General features: G+C 48.6%; 1 protein-coding gene across 2 annotated transcripts in view; it reads left to right on the plus strand.

The window, feature by feature from the left end:
• The first annotated feature begins 1,104 nt into the window (after window positions 1-1,104).
• Window positions 1,105-18,718, plus strand: part of PAX3 (paired box 3) — a 98,360-nt gene continuing 80,746 nt past the window's right edge. The window contains exons 1-4 of one of the 2 annotated variants that reach the window (XM_040450891.1): window positions 1,105-1,538; window positions 2,846-3,081; window positions 4,408-4,537; window positions 5,673-5,807. In XM_040450891.1, the coding sequence (XP_040306825.1) occupies window positions 1,454-1,538; window positions 2,846-3,081; window positions 4,408-4,537; window positions 5,673-5,807 (586 nt within the window). In that variant the 5' untranslated portion in view covers window positions 1,105-1,453. The remainder of the gene's footprint in view (window positions 1,539-2,845; window positions 3,082-4,407; window positions 4,538-5,672; window positions 5,808-18,718) is intronic. The other variant, XM_040450892.1, reaches the window with a different exon arrangement.

Below are 18,718 nucleotides of genomic sequence, written 5' to 3' on the forward strand. Positions count from 1 at the left end.
GCTGGCACTTACCAAGTTATAAATAAAGGGCTATGCACAATGGTACCTTCTCTAAGGACAGACAGCCTTTACAACACTCCTGGCGTCATATCCTGCTGGGGACACTTCAGCTCCTAGCCAAGACTTCGCTCCTTTTATTTTTCCAGCAGTTTAGTCTGAATACCATAATAAATTCCTGAGAACAAACGCAGCAGCCGGGCAAAACTTTAACATATAGACGCATCTCTGCTGCCGCATTGGGGATCCATACCTCGAGATTTAGAGCTGGGGCTTCCCAGAGTGGGTTTTTCAATCAAGAGGCGGTTTTCTTCTCCCTCCCCGCCCCAGACTTCAACTAGCGAGTCCTAGGGCCTCCCCGATGGCTGCCGAAGCTCCTCACCACTCCTGCTCCCAGACCGAGAAGACAAAAGAACTTTATCAGCACACTCTGGACTCCTCCTGGGAGGAACCCCACCGGGAGGACCCCTATAACAAACCTAGGCCAAAGGGGCATTGACCAGAAGACGGAAAGCTAAACAAGGGGGGGGGGGGCGGGCGGAGGGTCCCAATGCCTTCTTATTGGAATTGAACCTCTCCAGTGGTTGTAAAACAAAACAAAACAAAAAAAAAATTAGAAAAAAGAGTCACAAAAATAGAGACATAGAGAGACAAGGAGACGGAACGGGAAGAATAGAGTCAGAGACGGAGAAAGCCACACAGAGATACACAGAGGGAGACAGAGACAAAGAGAGCAATAGAAAGTCAAGGAGAGAGGGACACACGTGAAGTGAAAAAAAGAAACAGGGACTCCTCTGAGCAGCTGCCACCTCCCTCGGGCTGTCTCTCCCAGGTTCCACGGCTCTGCCCTTCTCTTCCGGGGAAGGGGAGCAGCGTGGGTCCCTCTCCGGGCCGGCCAAGGCCTTGGCACCGCCGGGGATGGGAAGAGAAAGTGGCCGCTGTCGCCCAATCAGCGCGTGTCTCCGCCACCCGGGACGGTCTCCCCGTCGGCCAATCGCAGCTCAGGGCTCCTGACCAAGCTTTGGGTGAAAGAACTAATAAATGCTCCCGAGCCCGGATCCCCGCACTCGGTGTCACGACGGGAGGAGATTCAGGCCGGCCGCGCTCCCACCCCCACCCCCCCCCTCCCTGGCTCGTCGCGGCGCTCGCAGCCCCCCTCCCCAGCGCCCCCCGCCGCAGGGCCACTCGCTCAGACTCAAACCAAACTTCTCCGCCCTGGGCTCGCGATCCCGGACTCCGGGGCCTCCCTGCCCGCCCCTTTCCCCGGTTCCTTCCCGAGCCGCTCTCTGGACGAGGAGCGAGCAGCCCTCCTGCCCACGTCCCTCCCTCTCTTTCCAGCCTTTTTGGGGAGGGGCTCTCCGTGCTCGGGGGCAGTTCCCGAGAGCCGCCGGCACCGCGCTCGCCTTTCTCTTTCGCCTTCACCTGGATATAATTTCCCAGCGAAGCTGCCTCGAGGATGACCACGCTGGCCGGAGCCGTGCCCAGGATGATGCGGCCGGGCCCGGGGCAGAACTACCCGCGCAGCGGCTTCCCTCTGGAAGGTAAGGGTCGGGGGGCGCCTCAGCGCCGCGCGGAGCCCGGGGCCCGAGCCGGGCTGCTCCAGCGTCGCCACAGGCTTCCTCGGCGTGCCCTGGGAGCCCCATTCCCTGGGTGCCCCGGGGCCCGGCGCCCCCCCCCCCCCGAGCTAACCAGTCGGGGAGAGATCTCCGCTCGATTTTCTCCCTGCAAACAGAGCGCAGTTCTTTCTGCAAACCCTCGCGAAGCTCGGCGGCCGGGCCTGCTCCGGGCCGGTCCACTTTCCTCTGCTGTTTTGCAAGTGCGGCGGCGGCGGCGGCGGCGGGGAAGGGATGGACCGGCTTCTGAGCGCCAGAAAGCACCATCTCCGCACTTTGCCCACCCCAGGGCCTTTCAAAATTGTCGCGGCTGCGCGGACATTTGCTAAGCTCTTGTTAGTTCCGAAAGAATTTTCTCGCCGGCCGCAAAGTGCAGTGGCAGGAGCCCGGTGGCTTCGTGCTTGGAATTTTTAGGATTAACCGATTAATTAATTAGAGTTCCATTCATCTCAAGTGGCATCTCGAAGTTTCCATAAACCCTTTTGGGGGAACTGCCTTGCAGTCATCCAGAAGGGAATCCCAAGGCAGGAAGACTTTGGATAGTCGAAGAGGTTGGGGCAGCAGGAGCGGGAAGCTGATGCAGAGGCGTCCCCCCTTCAGGCTGGGTCTGGAGTAGAATGTCATACCTAGAGCATGGATGGAGGTGAAGGGGGCTGCCTGCAGACCCTGCTGTCGTCTGGGTCCCCAGGTGTAACAGGTGACTCGCTACCACCCGAGGCCTCCTTTGGGGACCCTCTTTGACCTTTGGCTGCTGCACTCTCAGCCAGAAACCCCAAGGGCTGTCAGCTCCTCTGAGTCCCTTAGAAAAGGAGTGGTTCCAATTGAACGGGGTTTCGGAGGAGTGGAGTTCAGGAGGCCAGTGTCCGGGTAACCTTCTCTCTGCCTGGAGGCTGTTTCTCGAGCAAGCTTCAAGATACTGGCCCGAGGGTCTTCCCTTCCAAAGATGCCACTTTCTCCGGGCCCGAAAGGAAGACAGTTTCTCTGGGGCAAGTTAGTTTGCTGTCGTTGCTCCCCTTCACACAAGATTATGTGCCCCCGAATTGCTTAATACTTTGAACAGATGTGATTGGAAGAGGGGCTGGGGCTGGGAGCCGGCTGTCTTGCATTTTCAGCTGTGGCTGTAACACGCGGATGGTCCCCAAGCGTCAGGAATTAGGTGGGCTCATCTTCCCAGCTGCTCTCTGTTCTCCAGAAGTGACTTTCCCTTTGCCTCTCTTTTCGCCTTCCGCTCCCAGTGTCCACTCCCCTCGGCCAGGGCCGCGTCAACCAGCTCGGTGGTGTATTTATCAACGGCAGGCCACTACCCAACCACATCCGCCACAAGATCGTGGAGATGGCCCACCATGGAATCCGGCCCTGCGTCATCTCCCGCCAGTTGCGCGTGTCCCACGGCTGCGTCTCTAAGATCCTGTGCAGGTACCAGGAGACCGGCTCCATCCGTCCCGGTGCCATTGGTGGCAGCAAACCCAAGGTGAGTGCTGGGGCCTGGCCCCGGAGGCCTCCAGGCCTGTGGTCTCCCCGGTTAGGGAGGATCGGGGCAGGGGGCAAGGACGCTCATCTGGAGCTTTCCAAGGAGTTATTTTTCAAGCCCAAAAAGAGGGGGGGGGGGGGGGGGGGGGGGGGGGGGGCCAGAACAAGGTTGCTGCCTGGGCGCTGCTCCTTGATAAACACTAAGGGAAAACTCCAGCCTTTTTGCAAAGGAGATACAGCATTTTTAAGAATGTCCCGGAACCCTAGAATACTCATCAAATTATTTTAATAGGCAAACACATGAAGCATGCAACTGTGCGTGCCCACCTGTTGCTGGTTTCCCAAGAATCTTCCCAGCTCCAACCCACTTTTGCCAGATCTAAAGAGCCACTTTTGGTTTTCTAAATGGTTTCTCTCCCACCTTCTGTCCCCAATCTCCTCCAGTCCAAATTGTCTTCAGGGAGTCAAAAGCTAGGGTGATTTGTTTCCTTTGTAATGGGCAGATTACTTGGCATTTAAAAAGCAGTTTGGTACTATCCTCAAATTATTTTGGTTCCTTTTAAAAAATGAAGGAGTCACACTGGCTAAGACTCAGTGGGAGGGGATTGCAGTGGGTCTGCCTTTTCTTCTGGATGTGGGGAAAATCCAATATAATTTTCTAGTTGCCACGGGGCAAAATCGAAAGGAGGATTCTGGCAAACTGAAGACTTCCAAACACCCTCCTTCCTCCCACTCCTAGCTCCCTTTCCAACCTCTCCGAGAATCTCTAGAAACAACTTTTATTGAGAGAGAGAGAGAGAGAAAAAAAAAAAGACCCAGTGTTTCGAATTATCCGTATTTGTTTATCCACTCTGATTTTTTAAAACCCATATAATCACCTTTTACATTGCATTCTGCTCTTGAGGGTAGCTAAAATCTTGTGCTTATTTTTGGAGAGGTGAGAGTTGTAGCTGTAACTTGATTTTCCTGCTTCTCCTTCAGACATTCCCCTTTTTAGTTTCGTTTTCATGTTTCTGTGGAAGAAGTTGACTTTATTTTCAGGGATCAGAAAGTAAACCCCTCTCCCCCAAGATGTTATAAGTCTTCTTAATTTATTCTAAGTGCCCAAGCTTACCTAGGGAGGAACAGGGTCGACAGGGGTGAGGTGATCACATTTCTACCCCTTCCTAAAAGTAAATTGCTCCGGACAATGAGGTCCTTTTGCTAACAAGGGGGACCTTCCCAGGGGATTCAGGAAGGAGCATCCCACCGGGCCTGGAGGCGATGGGGCCACCACATTTGGCCCAGAGTCCTGGGTACCAACGCCTGCCTGCCTGTTCTCTTAAAGCAGGTGACAACGCCTGACGTGGAGAAGAAAATTGAGGAATACAAAAGAGAGAACCCGGGCATGTTCAGCTGGGAAATTCGAGACAAATTACTCAAGGATGCTGTCTGTGATCGAAACACTGTGCCCTCAGGTACGAGGCCCATTAACATCTTCCCCAGGCGCCAACGTCGGTCGCTATTCCCCGGGCGGTCATCCAAGACACAATCACCCCAGAGATCCATCCGGGCGATCGGGAGGCAGCCCCTCCTAGGGCCCTGAAACATTCACGAGCCAGACGCGCTCTGGGTGTTTTACCCAGGGAGGGCACAGCTGCTGGTCCTGGGGTTGAGAGACCGCCAACGGCTCCCCAAAGAGGATTTCTGTCGAGGACGAAAGCAGGAAACGCGAGGCGGAGGCCAACTGTTTATTAATATTGATGTTCCCTTTTAAAGAGAAACAAATGTTTTGGTAACCCCAACCGAAGGGAGATGGGGCCGCGCCAGCCCAGGCTCTGCCCAGTGCGCAAAGGAGGGGAGGCTTCGGCAACGGCCCGGCTTTTTCCCGAGAGTCCCAGGGACCATCCGGCGCCCCCGGCAGCCGGGGGAAGGCGGAGAGAGGGGCGAACGCAGGGCGAGCGCGCGGGAGAGTTTGTTTTTAATTAAAAGGAAACTCCCTCCCCCCCCCACCACCCCTGCGAGAACGAGATATTTCAGAGTATGGATTTGTTTACCAGACTGGAATCTGGAAAAAATAAATGGGGGAGAGTGCATTTTCTTTTGATTTTTCACAATAGGAAACGATTCTGCAGTTGAAATTTAAACCCTTTATAGCCTCAAAAAAACGTTGAATTGCAGGGGACGGGTCCGCTGTGGTTCTTCCTCCCTTAACGCGAACCGAGGGGGTCCAATACCCAGGTGGTGGTAGGGGTGGTGGGATGGCCGGAGAATTCTCTTGGATTGGAGATCCAGAGCCCCGTCTATAGGGTCAAAAAGGGGAATGCTTTCTGCCAAGTGGGACACAGACGGCGGTTCCCGGCCCTAACTTGGGAGGTGCGGGCTTCCCAGGCTTAGGGCTCCCAGTAGCTCCGCGTAGATCGGTGCAGACTGTGTGGTGGGGAGAATGGAGTGGGCGGGTGAATGGGGTGGTAGAACGACGAAGACACAGGCGAGGAAACAGGCGAGTTGTGCAAGGCAGCCTCTCTACGGCTCGGGTCGGGGGTTCGGGGCTCCTACGGCCTGGCCTGGCACGGCTCAGTCGTCCGCGCTTCCTCCCCCCCCCCTCTCCAGTGAGTTCCATCAGCCGTATCCTGAGGAGTAAATTCGGGAAAGGCGAAGAGGAGGAGGCTGACCTGGAGAGGAAGGAGACAGAGGAGAGCGAGAAGAAGGCGAAACACAGCATCGACGGCATCCTGAGCGAGCGAGGTAAGCGGCGGCGCGCTCGGGCGGCGCACGGAGGCCCTTGCCTCGGCCACGTCCGCGCTCTGACGTCGGCGCCCAGAGCGCCGGCCAGCTCCCGCTCGTGTCAAGGTCTCTCCCTTGGTACCCACTGCACCCGCGTACGGAGCATTCACATGAAAGACCAGAGACGCACTTGAAATTAAAACAAAAATCTCTGGTCTTTTTTTTTTTTTTCTACTTTGTAAGCCTTTCTTCTGTACCAGCCTCAGCCCCTTGGAGTCTGGAACCGCGAGCTGCGGTTTGGTGAAGGGCTTCCCACTTGCCCTCAGGTATACAGGACCAGGCGTGGGGGGTTGAGGGGCTGGGGACAGTCTGTGAGTCCCCGGAGGAACTTTTGCGCCCTCAGGAAAGGCCCAGATTTCCAGAGTCCCATTATCAGAGGAAGGGCGGGGAAAGAAGGATTCAAAACTCTTTGGTGCAGCGGGGGGGGCCCCCAAATTCCACGCCATCGGTTGCCTTATACATCCATACATACATGTAAGTTGGCTGTTTTGTGCTTTCAATTGTTTTTCAAATGCGATAGGGTTGGATTTCTGTGTGTGTCTAGGAAGTAAAACCAGCCTAAGATGTGGGCTCTTGGGCCCGCCGGTTTGGCACCCTGTCTCCACGGGAAGGTACAGGCCACCTGCTCCCTGTTGGCTGTGACCTGGCATCATCAAGAGAAAGTCTCTCCTTTGGAGCCATGAGTTGCGGCTTCCTTCTCGTATACCTGCAGCACTTGGTCTGGAGAGCCTAAAGGTGTCCCGCCCCCGCCCAAGGAAGGGCAGCCCCCCAGGGGAGGCGGAAGTTGAACCAGAAAGGGGTCACTGCAGCAGTTTCCCCGTGAGCAGTTTTGGCCTTGGGGATGGTTGCACCTCTTCAAAGGCATGGACGGTCGGGAGGCACCTGGAGTCCCAGCCATGCCTAGAGTTCCTGCTTCTGGGCCTGGACTTTGGTGGGTAGAGATGAGTTTTGACTTGCCTTAGAAGGGCAGGCGGCTCTCCAGATGGGCTTGAACACCCACTGTGACTTCCAGAGTCAGGACTGTGGCTTCCAGAGTCAGGACTGCGGGTAGAAAGCTGGTTATTGCTCTTGCCTTCATCGCCCAACCTGGCGGATGGCAGCAGCTTTGCGAGCCGAGGCAAGCTCTGTACACAACCTTGAAGGGACACTCAGATTTAGATGTTACAAACCCAAACAGCAGATTTCAGGGATACACAGAAGCCTAGATGCTCCGGTACACACGGACAACCAAGAAAAGACACCCCCAACCACGGCAGGGCGATACACATACTGTTGTTACCCTCCCTTTAAAGCAGGGGACTCACAAGGTCTTAGTCTAAGCCTCTCCTCTGGGAGGGGTGATTTTCTGCTGTAGTCTCTGAGGAGACACCCCAGGTTTTATTCCAGACCTAGATGGAGCAGAGAGGTACTGGTGAGGGAGGAAGGAGAGGAACCAGCTAATCCCAAACCCAACGGGCCCCTGCGGGCACAGGGGCAAGAAGCCCAGAGCTATCAGAGAGGCTCAGGAAGGGGGGAGGGGGGGCACGGCTTTGCTACTTGTTGCTGGAGGCACCGGCGGCCGAGCGGCCGCTCCCTCACAGCACAGGCAACCAAGGCCCAGGAGACAAAACGCCCCAAATGAGCTGGTCAAACATTTGTACAACTTTTCCAGCTTTTACAAAGAAGGCCTTCTCTACACAATCTACACTTGGAGATGAACTTGGGAGACAAAGCCTGGAGAGTCCATTGAAACTCACACTTTAGCTCGGCCCAGACAAAGCTCCAGCTCGCAGCAGCTTGATGTGAACAAAGGAAGGCAACCTTTTTATAATTCAAGGAGAAAAGAAGAGAAAACAGCCCCACAAAGGGCTGAGAATAGACATTATGGGCTTGCAATGAGGGATGAATTATTCAATGAGCTCCAATAGCTGCTGCGCCAGGAAGTTTTATGGACTCTCCAGCGTGGAAAAAGTGGCTATTTCACCTACAAAATGTTTCTAGTCTTTTGGGCCGTCTAGCTGGGCCGGCTGCCATTCAAGGGCGATTGCTACCAGTTTTAAAATCAGAGTATTCTCCCCAGCGGGGGCTGTGCCGTTGAAAACACACACACTCCGCGGAGGCTGAAGCCTAATTTAATTTGGGGTTGTCAGAGAGGATACGGCGACCGTTTCTTTAGCGGCTCTAGCTCCCTTTCCAGATAAGCCCTGGAGGGCATATGGGGCCCAGAGAAAGGACAAGTGTAGGAGTGAAGTATAGTTTAAAGGGAAATCTAGGAACCTAAAAAAATTACCTCTGTTCTTGGGGCACCAAAAGTCATCGACTGCCCCCGCTTGTAAAACGGGATGAATGTTGACAAAGGGGTCTGAGTTCTCTGGGGGGTGGGGGGGGGGGAGGGGGGCCGGGCCAGGAAAGGACCTTTGGGTGCTCTGAGCAGGGGACGCGCTCTCTCTGGAGGTTCCAGCTTCCTTGCGGGGCCGGGAAGGGGGGCGACGGAAGCTGAGACTGGCTTTCCAGGAGTCGTCTTTCCGCTTGTCAGACTCGAGGGCACAGGAAGAGAGGCACCCTGAAAGAGGTCAGAACTGCCTTCGTTTTTCTCCAGCGTTTGGCCTTTCTTCTAGGTGACCCCCTTTACCTTCTCAACTTTCCCTCGTCCCTTGCCCAATCCAAGGGCAGCGCGGCGTGCTGACTCGGCGCGCTCAGGCCCTTGCGCCCTGGAGCGCACTAGACGCTGTGCAGCCCTCCTCCGTCCGTCCTTCCAGCTCCTTTGCCCGGGTGAAAGGAGAAAGCTGGGAGGCCGGGGGACAGCAAACCGCCCCCCATCCCCACCCCCACCCCGCTTGGTCCCGGCCCTCCGGCCAGCACCGTGATCGGAACAGGCGCAGTCGCAGGAGCCAAGCCCCGGTCGCAGCATCGGGGGCTGTGAGCACAGCCTCCGCCGCGGCCACTCAATGGGCGCCTCTGTTCCTCCCCCAGCGCGGCGGAGCGGGCCCGCGGGCGCCGTCACAATGGGTCGGCCCCCACTCCTGCGCCCTGCGCCAAAGCGCCGCGCCGCGCCGCCCCCTCCCTTGCGCTCCGGCCGGCTCGAAGCTTAGCTCGCCGGGCTGCAGCCGACTCAATTGCCTCCTTTATGTCCTTCTCACTTTCATCTAGACACAGCCCGCCTCCCCCCCTTCTTCTCCTTTTTTCCCCCCTCTCTTGCCTGAGGCTCACATTAGTGAAATTTCTGCAGCCTCCCCCCATTTTTTTCTTATTTTAAAGAAAGCCCTTAACACAAAAGCAGTGACTAATCAATAGAAAGTGCTCCTTCATCATCTCCTCCTCCTCCTCCTCCTCCTCCTCCTCCTCCTCCTCCTCCCTCCCTCCCTCCCCCCTCCTCCTCCTCCAGCAGGGTGACGCTTTTCCTGTTTGTGAGTTTTGGGAAACATTTTTGCTTTGTGCCGTAATGGAATTAGAGGACAGATGAGGACTGTAAATGGACACGCGACGGCAAGACTCTCGCTTAAATATTTAGATGCAACATTACAATTACCGACTTGTTGCAGAGGCTTTGATGTGGCAGTTCGGGAGTGCGGGGGGGGGGGGGGGGGCCGCCCAGATCGCCCAATTGATGTTTTGATTGAGGCTGGAGATACACTTTCCTAGGACTTTCCTTTCCCGCTTTAAAAATCACTAGTGAGTGTGGGAGGTTTGCAACAGTTTCAAAGATTGAGCTCAGAGACCGCAAGCATAGGTCGGTTGGGGCTTATACTCCATTCATATCTCTCCCTTCCTATTTGACATTTATGAAAAGCAGGTCTGTGTGGGTTTTTTTTGTTTGTTTTTTGTTTGTTTGTTTGTTTGAGAAAGTAAAAGTGACCAAAGTTTTGCTCGTGTCCCTTTTTGTTTGAAACCTTGTGAGCTTTTCTGAAATAACTAGGACGCTGTCAGTTTTTCGGCGGGGCAGAAGATAAAGCAAGTAAAAACGCACAGAAGTTTTAAAGGCCCTTGAAATATTTCGTTTCCAATGGAATCATGAAAAGAACACTTTATCATTGACGGGGGCGCTACTGAAGTCGAGAGGAACGAAGGCCATTTCTTCCCCCCGACTTAGCAAGGGAAGGACGTTTTGGCGCGAGGCGAAGCGGGGGAGGGGGGGAGGAACTTTCCCACAGACTGAAATCCCGGGGTATAAGATCTTAGGGTTGTGGCATCGGAACCTTTATTAAAGTGGACAGGCCACTCTCCAAGTCCGTTGGTCAGAATCCTCAATTTGACCCCAATGTCGCCTTCTAGTCTTATGAGTGAAGTTTATGTTTTCTGAAGTCCTTAAAATACGCAACAAGGAAATAGCACCCATGTAAAAGTGTATTGGAAATATCAGCACTTGAATTAAATTAAAACACCAGGCTGGGTCCTTTTCAGGGACGTAATGGTAGCGATTTTCCTGTTGGAATGATGAGAGAGAGAGAGAGAGAGAAAGAGAGAGAGAGAGAGGGAGAGGGAGGGGGAGAGAAAGAAAGAAAGAAAACAAAAGAGGAAAGAAAAAAGAAAACCACCAGAGTTCAGATCTTTGCAGGTTTTTCTTTTTTGCTTGTTTGTTTGTTTGGCTGCTGTATGCTTACTTTCTGGCCTTATTGAAAACATGCAGATTTTCTAATTAATGCTTGAAATCGTATGTTTATTTTGGGGCTTGATTTGATTGTTGATAGCACCGGAATGGGGACTAGGGGCTTCAAGTGCGTAATAATTACTGAAGGGTCATTTAAGAGTCCCCAGGGCTTCGCAATAAAACCCACCGGGGCGGTGAGGCGGAACCAGCAAGTGCCCCGCGGTTCAGGAGAGTGGGATATGTGGAAATCAATCAGGTGAATAGGAGCGTTGCCACTGAACTCAATTTCCATGAATAAATATGTTTTCAAGACAAAAAAAAAAAATCCCTCCTAACCGTAAGGTTAAATGTTTAAGCTGCACATAAGTAAATAGCCAATGAAAGTTAAAAGTCGCAACATCAGCCCTAAACAAAGAGTGAGACAAAGTTTGTTCAGGACTGAGGACAGAGAAGGTTCAGTTTGGTGGGGTTCTAGACAGGTAACTTATTTATGTGGGTAAATAAAGATTAAAGAACCATTAAGAATGTACATATATAACTAACAAGACACTAACAGGCAATTAAGCAGTCAGTTTAATGCCTTATCTCACTGGCTGCTCTGGGGTTGTTTTACAACTAGGAATTAAAATCTGAAAAGGAAGTTTTCAGCAGCTCTGGCCAAATATTGATTAAGTAGCTGTTTGTTGATAGCATTGTTACGCATTAAAAGGCCGGGATCGCGGCCCCTCGGTGGCCATCTTCTATTGTGAGGGATTCTTAACCACAGAGATCAAAGCGGGATCATTTCAACTTATCTGTCTTGGAAAATCCTCCTTTTCCTCTGAAATCTCTAAGGAGGATTGGCCAAATTCTCTTTAAGAAATAGGAACCCAAACCAGTTACACGTCGTAGGTTTGTAGAGAAGAGATTCATGGGGTGTTTTTAATTATCCTATGGTGATTTCTTGTTTAGAGCTGAGGCTAAGATGGTGAATTTATCATCAAATAGATTCTCATTTTTGGAGGGTGGCCGGAGGCATGGCACCTACCATTCTCTCATCCCTAAATTTCTAAATGTGGAACTTGCTTTCACCGAAGTTGCCCTCAAAGCTGGAAGGATGGAAAGGAAAGAGGTCAGATTTTTATGTAAAACTAGGTGGGGACTAGTTAAATACCCAGGAAACTGGGAGTTACACTAAGTATGTTTCTCTACATGTGCTTCTATATTTTTTGTTTACATGAGTCTCATGCATATTTTTAACCCTCTATAATGTAGGAGTCGATATGTATTTGTGTATAGTTTGTGCATCGTTGGAGTTTATTTATAAGTTGCTCACTATGAATTATGCTGGCAGTAAACTATATCGTTGCGCAAAGTAAAGACTTATTTGTCCTATGGATTACACTTTCTAGAGTCATCAGAATTTGAGATAATAGCACAACTTCCCAATTCTTATTCAGCCCTTCTGTTTAATGCTAGGAAAAAAATTTCCCTGAATGATTTTATGACTTTTTGGCTGTTGATGTTTAGATGAACTATTAGACTTTTTTTTTTTAAGTTTAAGAATTCAACATATCTAGATAAATTTTTCTTTTATTATGAGAGTTAAAATTCCTGCAAGACCTTTTTTAGAAATACCATCTCTGTGCTTAATTTGCAAATTCCAACAAATCACTCTGAGGTTGTGAAATTTATGCCAGATTCAGGCTTTGGCTATTCAAATATGCATCATGGATCTGTCTTTCTGAATCTTCTTCTCTGATTGTGTTCATTGAAGTCCTAAATTGTGCATAGGGCTTTATTTTATTTTATTTTGTTTTTATTCTTTCTTACTCACTCTTGAACAAGATGAGTCTTGACGTACAGAATTACTAGTGGATATTTTCTATTCTATTATCATCTCCCAATTAATTAATAACCTACCTGTGCTCAAATGTTCTTTGATATAGTCCCAATCATTCAGTGTAGAGCAACTGCCTGAAATAGATTAAGCTGGAAGTGTGAGTCAGCTCAGATCTGTTATGGTTACCCTGTCCTGGGTCCAGATGCAGCATTAGGGCGTTCTTTGTTGCATACGTCATATGTGCATGTATATGAAATATACATATGGAGCTTAAGTGACTGTTCCCCCTTGGGTATCAGGCTATGTATTCCTATACTGTGAAGGCGGGGGGCAGCAGAATCGAGCTCCAAACTGGGTCTGATCTCAGTACCAAGGCAGAATTCCTGATATGAGAATTGGCTTGTGTCAATTATATCTCAACCCCGCCCCCCCCCCCCCCAAAACCATATTTTATTTTTTTAAAAAAAAAAAAAAAAAAAAAGAGGATGGGTTGCCTTTCACCGAGGAACTATGATCAGAGAAAGTGGAAGGGAATTTCAGAAGTTGTCTTTCTCTTGGAAGATGCACAGCAAATCAGGAACAGAGGACCATCTTCTGCTCTATTGGGAAAGATTTTCTTGCCCTGTACCTGCCAGGCTCTGGTGGAGAGGGTCACAGTGCACCTTTCAGCTCTGCCTTGTGGTGTCGGGCCAAACACTGAGCCTCAAAAGCATGGAACTTTTGCTGGAATCAAGACCTCTGTCTTCTAAGAAATCTTTCTCTCAAATTATCTGTATTAGGATTATGCTCCCCAACCATATAATTTCCAGTTTGTTACTGGAACACGCACAGTTATCAAAATGCCCATTAACATTATAAAACATATGTTCAGGGGAGAGGAGTTAGAAACGTCATCATTGTCAGAAGCAGATATGAAAACCATGCAAAGCAGTTGCTGAGGACACTTGAGGAAAGGTTTTATGAATTCGTACCTTCAATGTTGGTTTTCCTTCCTTCCTGATAAAAACTAAGACTAACAGACTTCTGCTATGGAAGTGACCACTTCTCTTTAAGGTAGAAGAAAGTGCCTCATCATAAAGGGTGATGCAAAATTTAGAATTTGATTCAATGCACATTTCTCCTAAGAAGGGCAATCTTGAGAAAGAGTTTTATCCTGAACATTGCATGTAGCAAAGTTTGTAGCATTTTGATTTTTGTTGCAGGATTTTAAGTAAACAACAACAAAGAAACTCTTCTCGTTGGGGTGAAGCAACTTGATCAAAGTAGTCTTGAGTTTTTGTGTCCTCCTTACTGCAGTGATTGAGGAATCAGTCTCCCTCAGTAAAACAAGTTAGAAGACATGACAGGCAACAAGAAGCTAGCTGTATATTTGTCTCCTTCAACTATATTTTGGGATTTTGTGACTATATGTACTTTCTTTGGCCAGATTCAATGCATCTACAACAGTATATTAACATAAAATCTCAGTTCTAGGGGGGTAATCAATGGATTCCATTTAAAAATAGCTGTTCAAAACGCTTTGTGACGAGGATAGGAGAGACTTTTCTTGGCTGAGGGAGAGGAAATACCACTAATTTTCAGCATTAACAAATGTCCAGGGTCATATTGGGAATTCAAATAGTATAGTTTTACGGAGGCTTAAATGTAAATTTTCAGAATTTTTATGATCGGCTGGTAGGCATATTTCTGGAAACTGCCGCAGAATTAAATGTCCTTGCCTTTATGTCGTTAGATGGAAATAATAAGTAAGTTAGGGTAGAATAGTTAAGAAAAGAAAGTTAATTGCTGTGCAATTAAACCAATGGGATTGGTTTGGTTTTTAATGTACTTTTATAGTAAATACTTACATGGTCACGCACAAATTTGCATTTTTAATAGAAAGCTTGCATTTGTAGGCTGGTGATTTTATAGGTACACAGCAATGCTAATAGTACAGTCAATATATACCCTTCTTATCTATGTTTTTTGGCAAACCCTAATATAGACATGATTTATCCAGTCGACAGGCACTTGGGCATTGTATGGGGATATTAATATCTTCCTTATTTTCCTTATAGGGCTTATCTTTTTTAAAAAACATTTTTTAAATGTTTATTTATTTTTGAGAGAGAGAGAGAGAGAGAGAGAGAGAGAGAGAGCACAAGCAAGGGAGGGGAAGAGAGAGAGAGAGGGAGACACAGAATCTGAAGCAGGCTCCAGGCTCTGAGCTGTTATCGCAGAGCCTGAGGCAAGGCTCAAACCCACAAACTGTGAGATCATGACCTGAGCCAAAGTCAGATGCTTAACCAACTGAGTCACCCAGGCACCCCCAAAAGCGTTTTATTTTTAAATAACTGTAGAATTATGGAGTCTGTCTTCAAACATATTAAAGTTTGGCCAGTTTTCAAATATATTACCATGATTAAGAAAATCTTGGCTAATGTGTGTGTGTGTGTGTGTGTGCGTGTGTGTGTGTGTGTGTGTGTGTGTGTGTGTGTGTGTGTGTCTCAGTTACCATGGTTGAGCTTAACCTGAACTAAAGAAAACTAATTGGTCCAATTCATTTTGTTATAAGAAAAGCAACAGGTTTCTTCTTTTTGAATTCCTACTTGGCCAGTTTCCTGATTGAGTGTTTCTTGTATGTTCTGACTTAATCACACCCAAAGTCCTCTTTCCTGCCTTTGCTTGCATTGTAAGAGCCCAGTACCCAAGGTAAAAAGGGTTCTTGCCTCCCTTATTTTACTCTAAAATTGAGACCAACCACACTTCAGGTGTGATCCTCTTGAACTTCGGCTTGGAAGTCTATAAGATGGGGCACATCATACTACTTTCCCAGGGTGATATGAAAAGAAAATGAGAAAATGCAAGTTATGTGCAAATTACACGTATGATGGAACACTCAAAATCTTGGGGGAGAAAACCTTCTGAACGTGCAGAAAATGACCAGCCTGCTGGCAGATGGGCTCTGCCCAAAGGCAGATAAAAGCTTAATTCAGGGCTTAGGAGCAACAATGAAGAAACACACACACACACACACACACACACACACACACACACAGACGCACAGAGTCCACTTTCACTGAGTCAAAAAGATTGAGTTTGTAAGCCACTATTTAATGTAACAGATTTTATTGTCTTAATAGATAAGAAAAATAACAAAATTCTAAAGCCATTCACTGAGATGTCAAAAGATATTTCTAAATTATGTTTTTCTCCTAGTTCTACAAAGATTACTTTTCTCTCTTAGATTCACTTGGCTCTTTAAGAGTCCTCCATATCAAACTTTTCTTCGATTTTTTTTTTTTTGCACAAGTTCCTTTCTCTCAACTTGACAAACAAGTTGTTGTTTGAAAATCGGTCTCATACATGCATTCTGACTTGTGAAATTCTGTTGCAATGCTGCATTTTCCGGAATTGGTCTTGCCTCATCTCTCATTCTGTCTGTCCCCTCTTCAGCCCCCTCCGTGTTCTTAAATATCTCCTTAGCTCTGCACGTGAGATTTTGTGCATTCTTCTTTCTTTGTGCATGATTCTTCTTAACCCCTCTCCTATCAAATTCGAGTTCAGAAATATTAACGAAACTTTCCAAAATAGCATTCGTGAAGTTGGAGGACACATTTCGGTGACCTTTCGATTCGATTTCCCTCCATCCAGTTCCCCGAGCTCGGGAACTTGTGTGTTGTGTTTTCCGGGGTGCCGTTTGGAGAGTTGAAAACAAAGTAGCCTGGCTTGTGAGGCTTGGGGGGAGGGCCTTGCTGGTGCAGCCACTGCAGAAAAGGAAGGTTGTTTTCTTATCCCCGCATGCACTGGTCTGACCTGTCTCCGAAATAGGTCAGGCTGGGGCACAGCCAGTTTATGCAGCTGTTGGGGCTTAGGCGTCCCGGCAGGCGGCCCCCAGTGAACTGATAAAAATTCGCTGGCGAGCCATTGGGCCTTCCTTCTGGACTGTGCTGCACCCCTGCGCCCCCCCCCCCCCCCGAAGGCTTTTAGATGCAAGAGGACTCCTGGATTATGGGGGCCAGCTCTCAGCCTCAAAAGGGAAGCGTTCTTTTATTCCGGGGATTGTACTCTTGTTGATGCAAACATTCAAAAGAAAGATATACTTTGTCAGATTTCATTTTTAAATCGTCCCATTTACTTTGACTGAGTAAAGCATTCACTCTGCGCCTAATTCCAAAGATACAGAAGGATTTACAGGAACAGGTGTTAATAGGTTTTCTTCCCATCTATGTCCCTCAGTATCTTGGTCACCCCTCTAGAGAGTCTACACATAAATAATTACATTGCTCTCTCTCTTTAAAAAATATTCTCCCTCCTTTTGCACAAATGGTAGCTCACTATAGAAACTATTCTGTGCCTTGGTTTTTTTTTTTCTTTCCATTTGAGACTATATCTCAGCAATTACTCCACATCAGGGTCTGATGGTCTCCGCAGCCTTTTGTATAGCTGTATACTATTCCATTGCGATGGCAAAAGGTGATTTATTTAGCATTAGATAGTTTCCAATCTAATATGTGTGAGTTTATTTATAAAATAATTCCTCCATGGTAGGGACAAAGAGAAAGTGTTTGCAACTTTGGTGGCTTTGGTGGAATTTTAGTACTGTGTCCAGAACAAATCATGGGATACTTAGCGTGGAACAGGAGCATGCTGGCTACGTGCACGAGAGAAATGAAACAGTTTTCTCTACCGCTGTATGTTTATAGGAGCCGAGATTTTGAAATTTCTGCTTAGGAAGTTGGTCTTCCGATAGCGACTACACTCTGGAAATTTCCTCTACTCTCTTTTTGTTCCAAATGGAGAAATCTCTAAATCCCAGGAAAGCTTTTTTCTTTGACTTTTTGGTTCCTCTTTTTTTTTCTTTAAAAAAAAAAATTTTTTTTTTAACGTTTATTTACTTTTGAGACAGAGACAGAGCATGAACGGGGGAGGGTCAGAGAGAGAGAGGGAGACACTGAATCTGAAACAGGCTCCAGGCTCTGAGCTGTCAGCACAGAGCCCGACACGGGGCTCAAACTCACGGACTGCAAGATCATGGCCTGAGCCGAAGTCAGACACTTGACTGACTGAGCCACCCAGGTGCCCCTCCTCTTTTTTTCTTATCTACTGTTCGCTTCACTCCCCACCCCCGTCATTTATTAACATATTTATGTTAAGCCTTAGTTATTTTTCCTTCTGGGCTGGAAAAACTATGGATAATTTTATAACAATTTAGTGGCAACTTATCCTGATGGTTTAGTTACGAAAGAGAAGTTGTCTTTCAGGGTCACCAAGTTCGGTTTGAACTAGTAAGAGAGCAGGTCATGAATAGTAAAACACGTCTTGTATTTCTGATTCTTGAGACGGGCTAGCCCGGTGCTCTCGGGGGTTTCTCGAGTTTGGGAAAGGCTGATTTTTAATTTTGCAAACTCTTAAGGGGCATGTATCCATTCCCTCCTATGCACAAAGGACTTTTTATGTTTTTGCACATACCTCACCTCCCTCAAATCATTTCAGCCTATTTTCCCTTCAATCTGATGCCCAGGAATTCAGTTGTTGATGCTGTTAAGTACCTGGCTTACCTAAGCTGGAAGTCCGAGTCTGTGAAGTGAGCCAGGGAGAGCTGTGTTCCAACCCTATGAGAAAAACAACCCGCTGCAAACCCTCTTGGGAAAACTGACGATGTGAGCGCCAATAAATGTTATGAAGTGAAGGTTTCGAGTCATTCCTTTTTAGGAATGGGCCTTGCAGAAATGGGAGAATAAGCTAGGAGCTAGGATTTGCTTTTGAGAATCAAAATCTTGATTTGGTTAAAAAAAAAAAACAAACATCACCGAGAAACAGAACCCGTCTTCTTTCTTGACCGTTCTTGCCGCCCGTCCCCGGAGCACGGTTGTGCCAGGCAGTGGCAGGAAGGTGAGTTCTCCTGCCAGAACTTTTGTGTGTGCTTCGACAGAACGCAGCTAGGGGGATCCTCTCGGTCCTCTCCCTGCTTCCTCTCTGACTTGCTTATGGAAATCTAAAGGAGTCAGTTTGAACATGCAAACAGGCCTGGTGTCCAGAGCATCTGTGAAGAGCTGAGAAGAATCAGAAGCAGCTTTTTTTTCCCTGCCCTCTCCCAGCTCGGTGCGTAATTTGGATCGAATCAGGCCCATAATTTGTGACCTCTGATTACTCCCGGCAAACGTAGGCAACTCTCCACATAGGATGGGTGCTGGGGGTGGGGGTGGGGGTGGCTAGGGAGGGGTTAAGTTTGAAGAAATGTTGATTTGTTTGTCAGATTGCTGTGACGTTCCCAACAGAAATTTAGACCCCGGGAAAGATGCGGTTTTCAGAGCTGTGTCGGCAGAGTAACCGAACTTGAGATACTTGACGCGTCTTTACACGGTTCTCATCCGCACAGGTACGGGGAGAACATTCTCCAGCGGGCTGGCTCGGGGTCAGCGAGCAGGGATTTTGGTGGGAGAGCAGCTCCCTCTTCTGATTTGTACGTTTGCCATTTTTTTTTTTTTTCAATAAAAAGGG

The sequence above is a fragment of the Herpailurus yagouaroundi genome, unplaced genomic scaffold (assembly GCF_014898765.1).
Source record: "Herpailurus yagouaroundi ecotype Mexico unplaced genomic scaffold, PumYag 202, whole genome shotgun sequence".
Classification (NCBI taxonomy): Eukaryota; Metazoa; Chordata; class Mammalia; order Carnivora; family Felidae; genus Herpailurus; species Herpailurus yagouaroundi.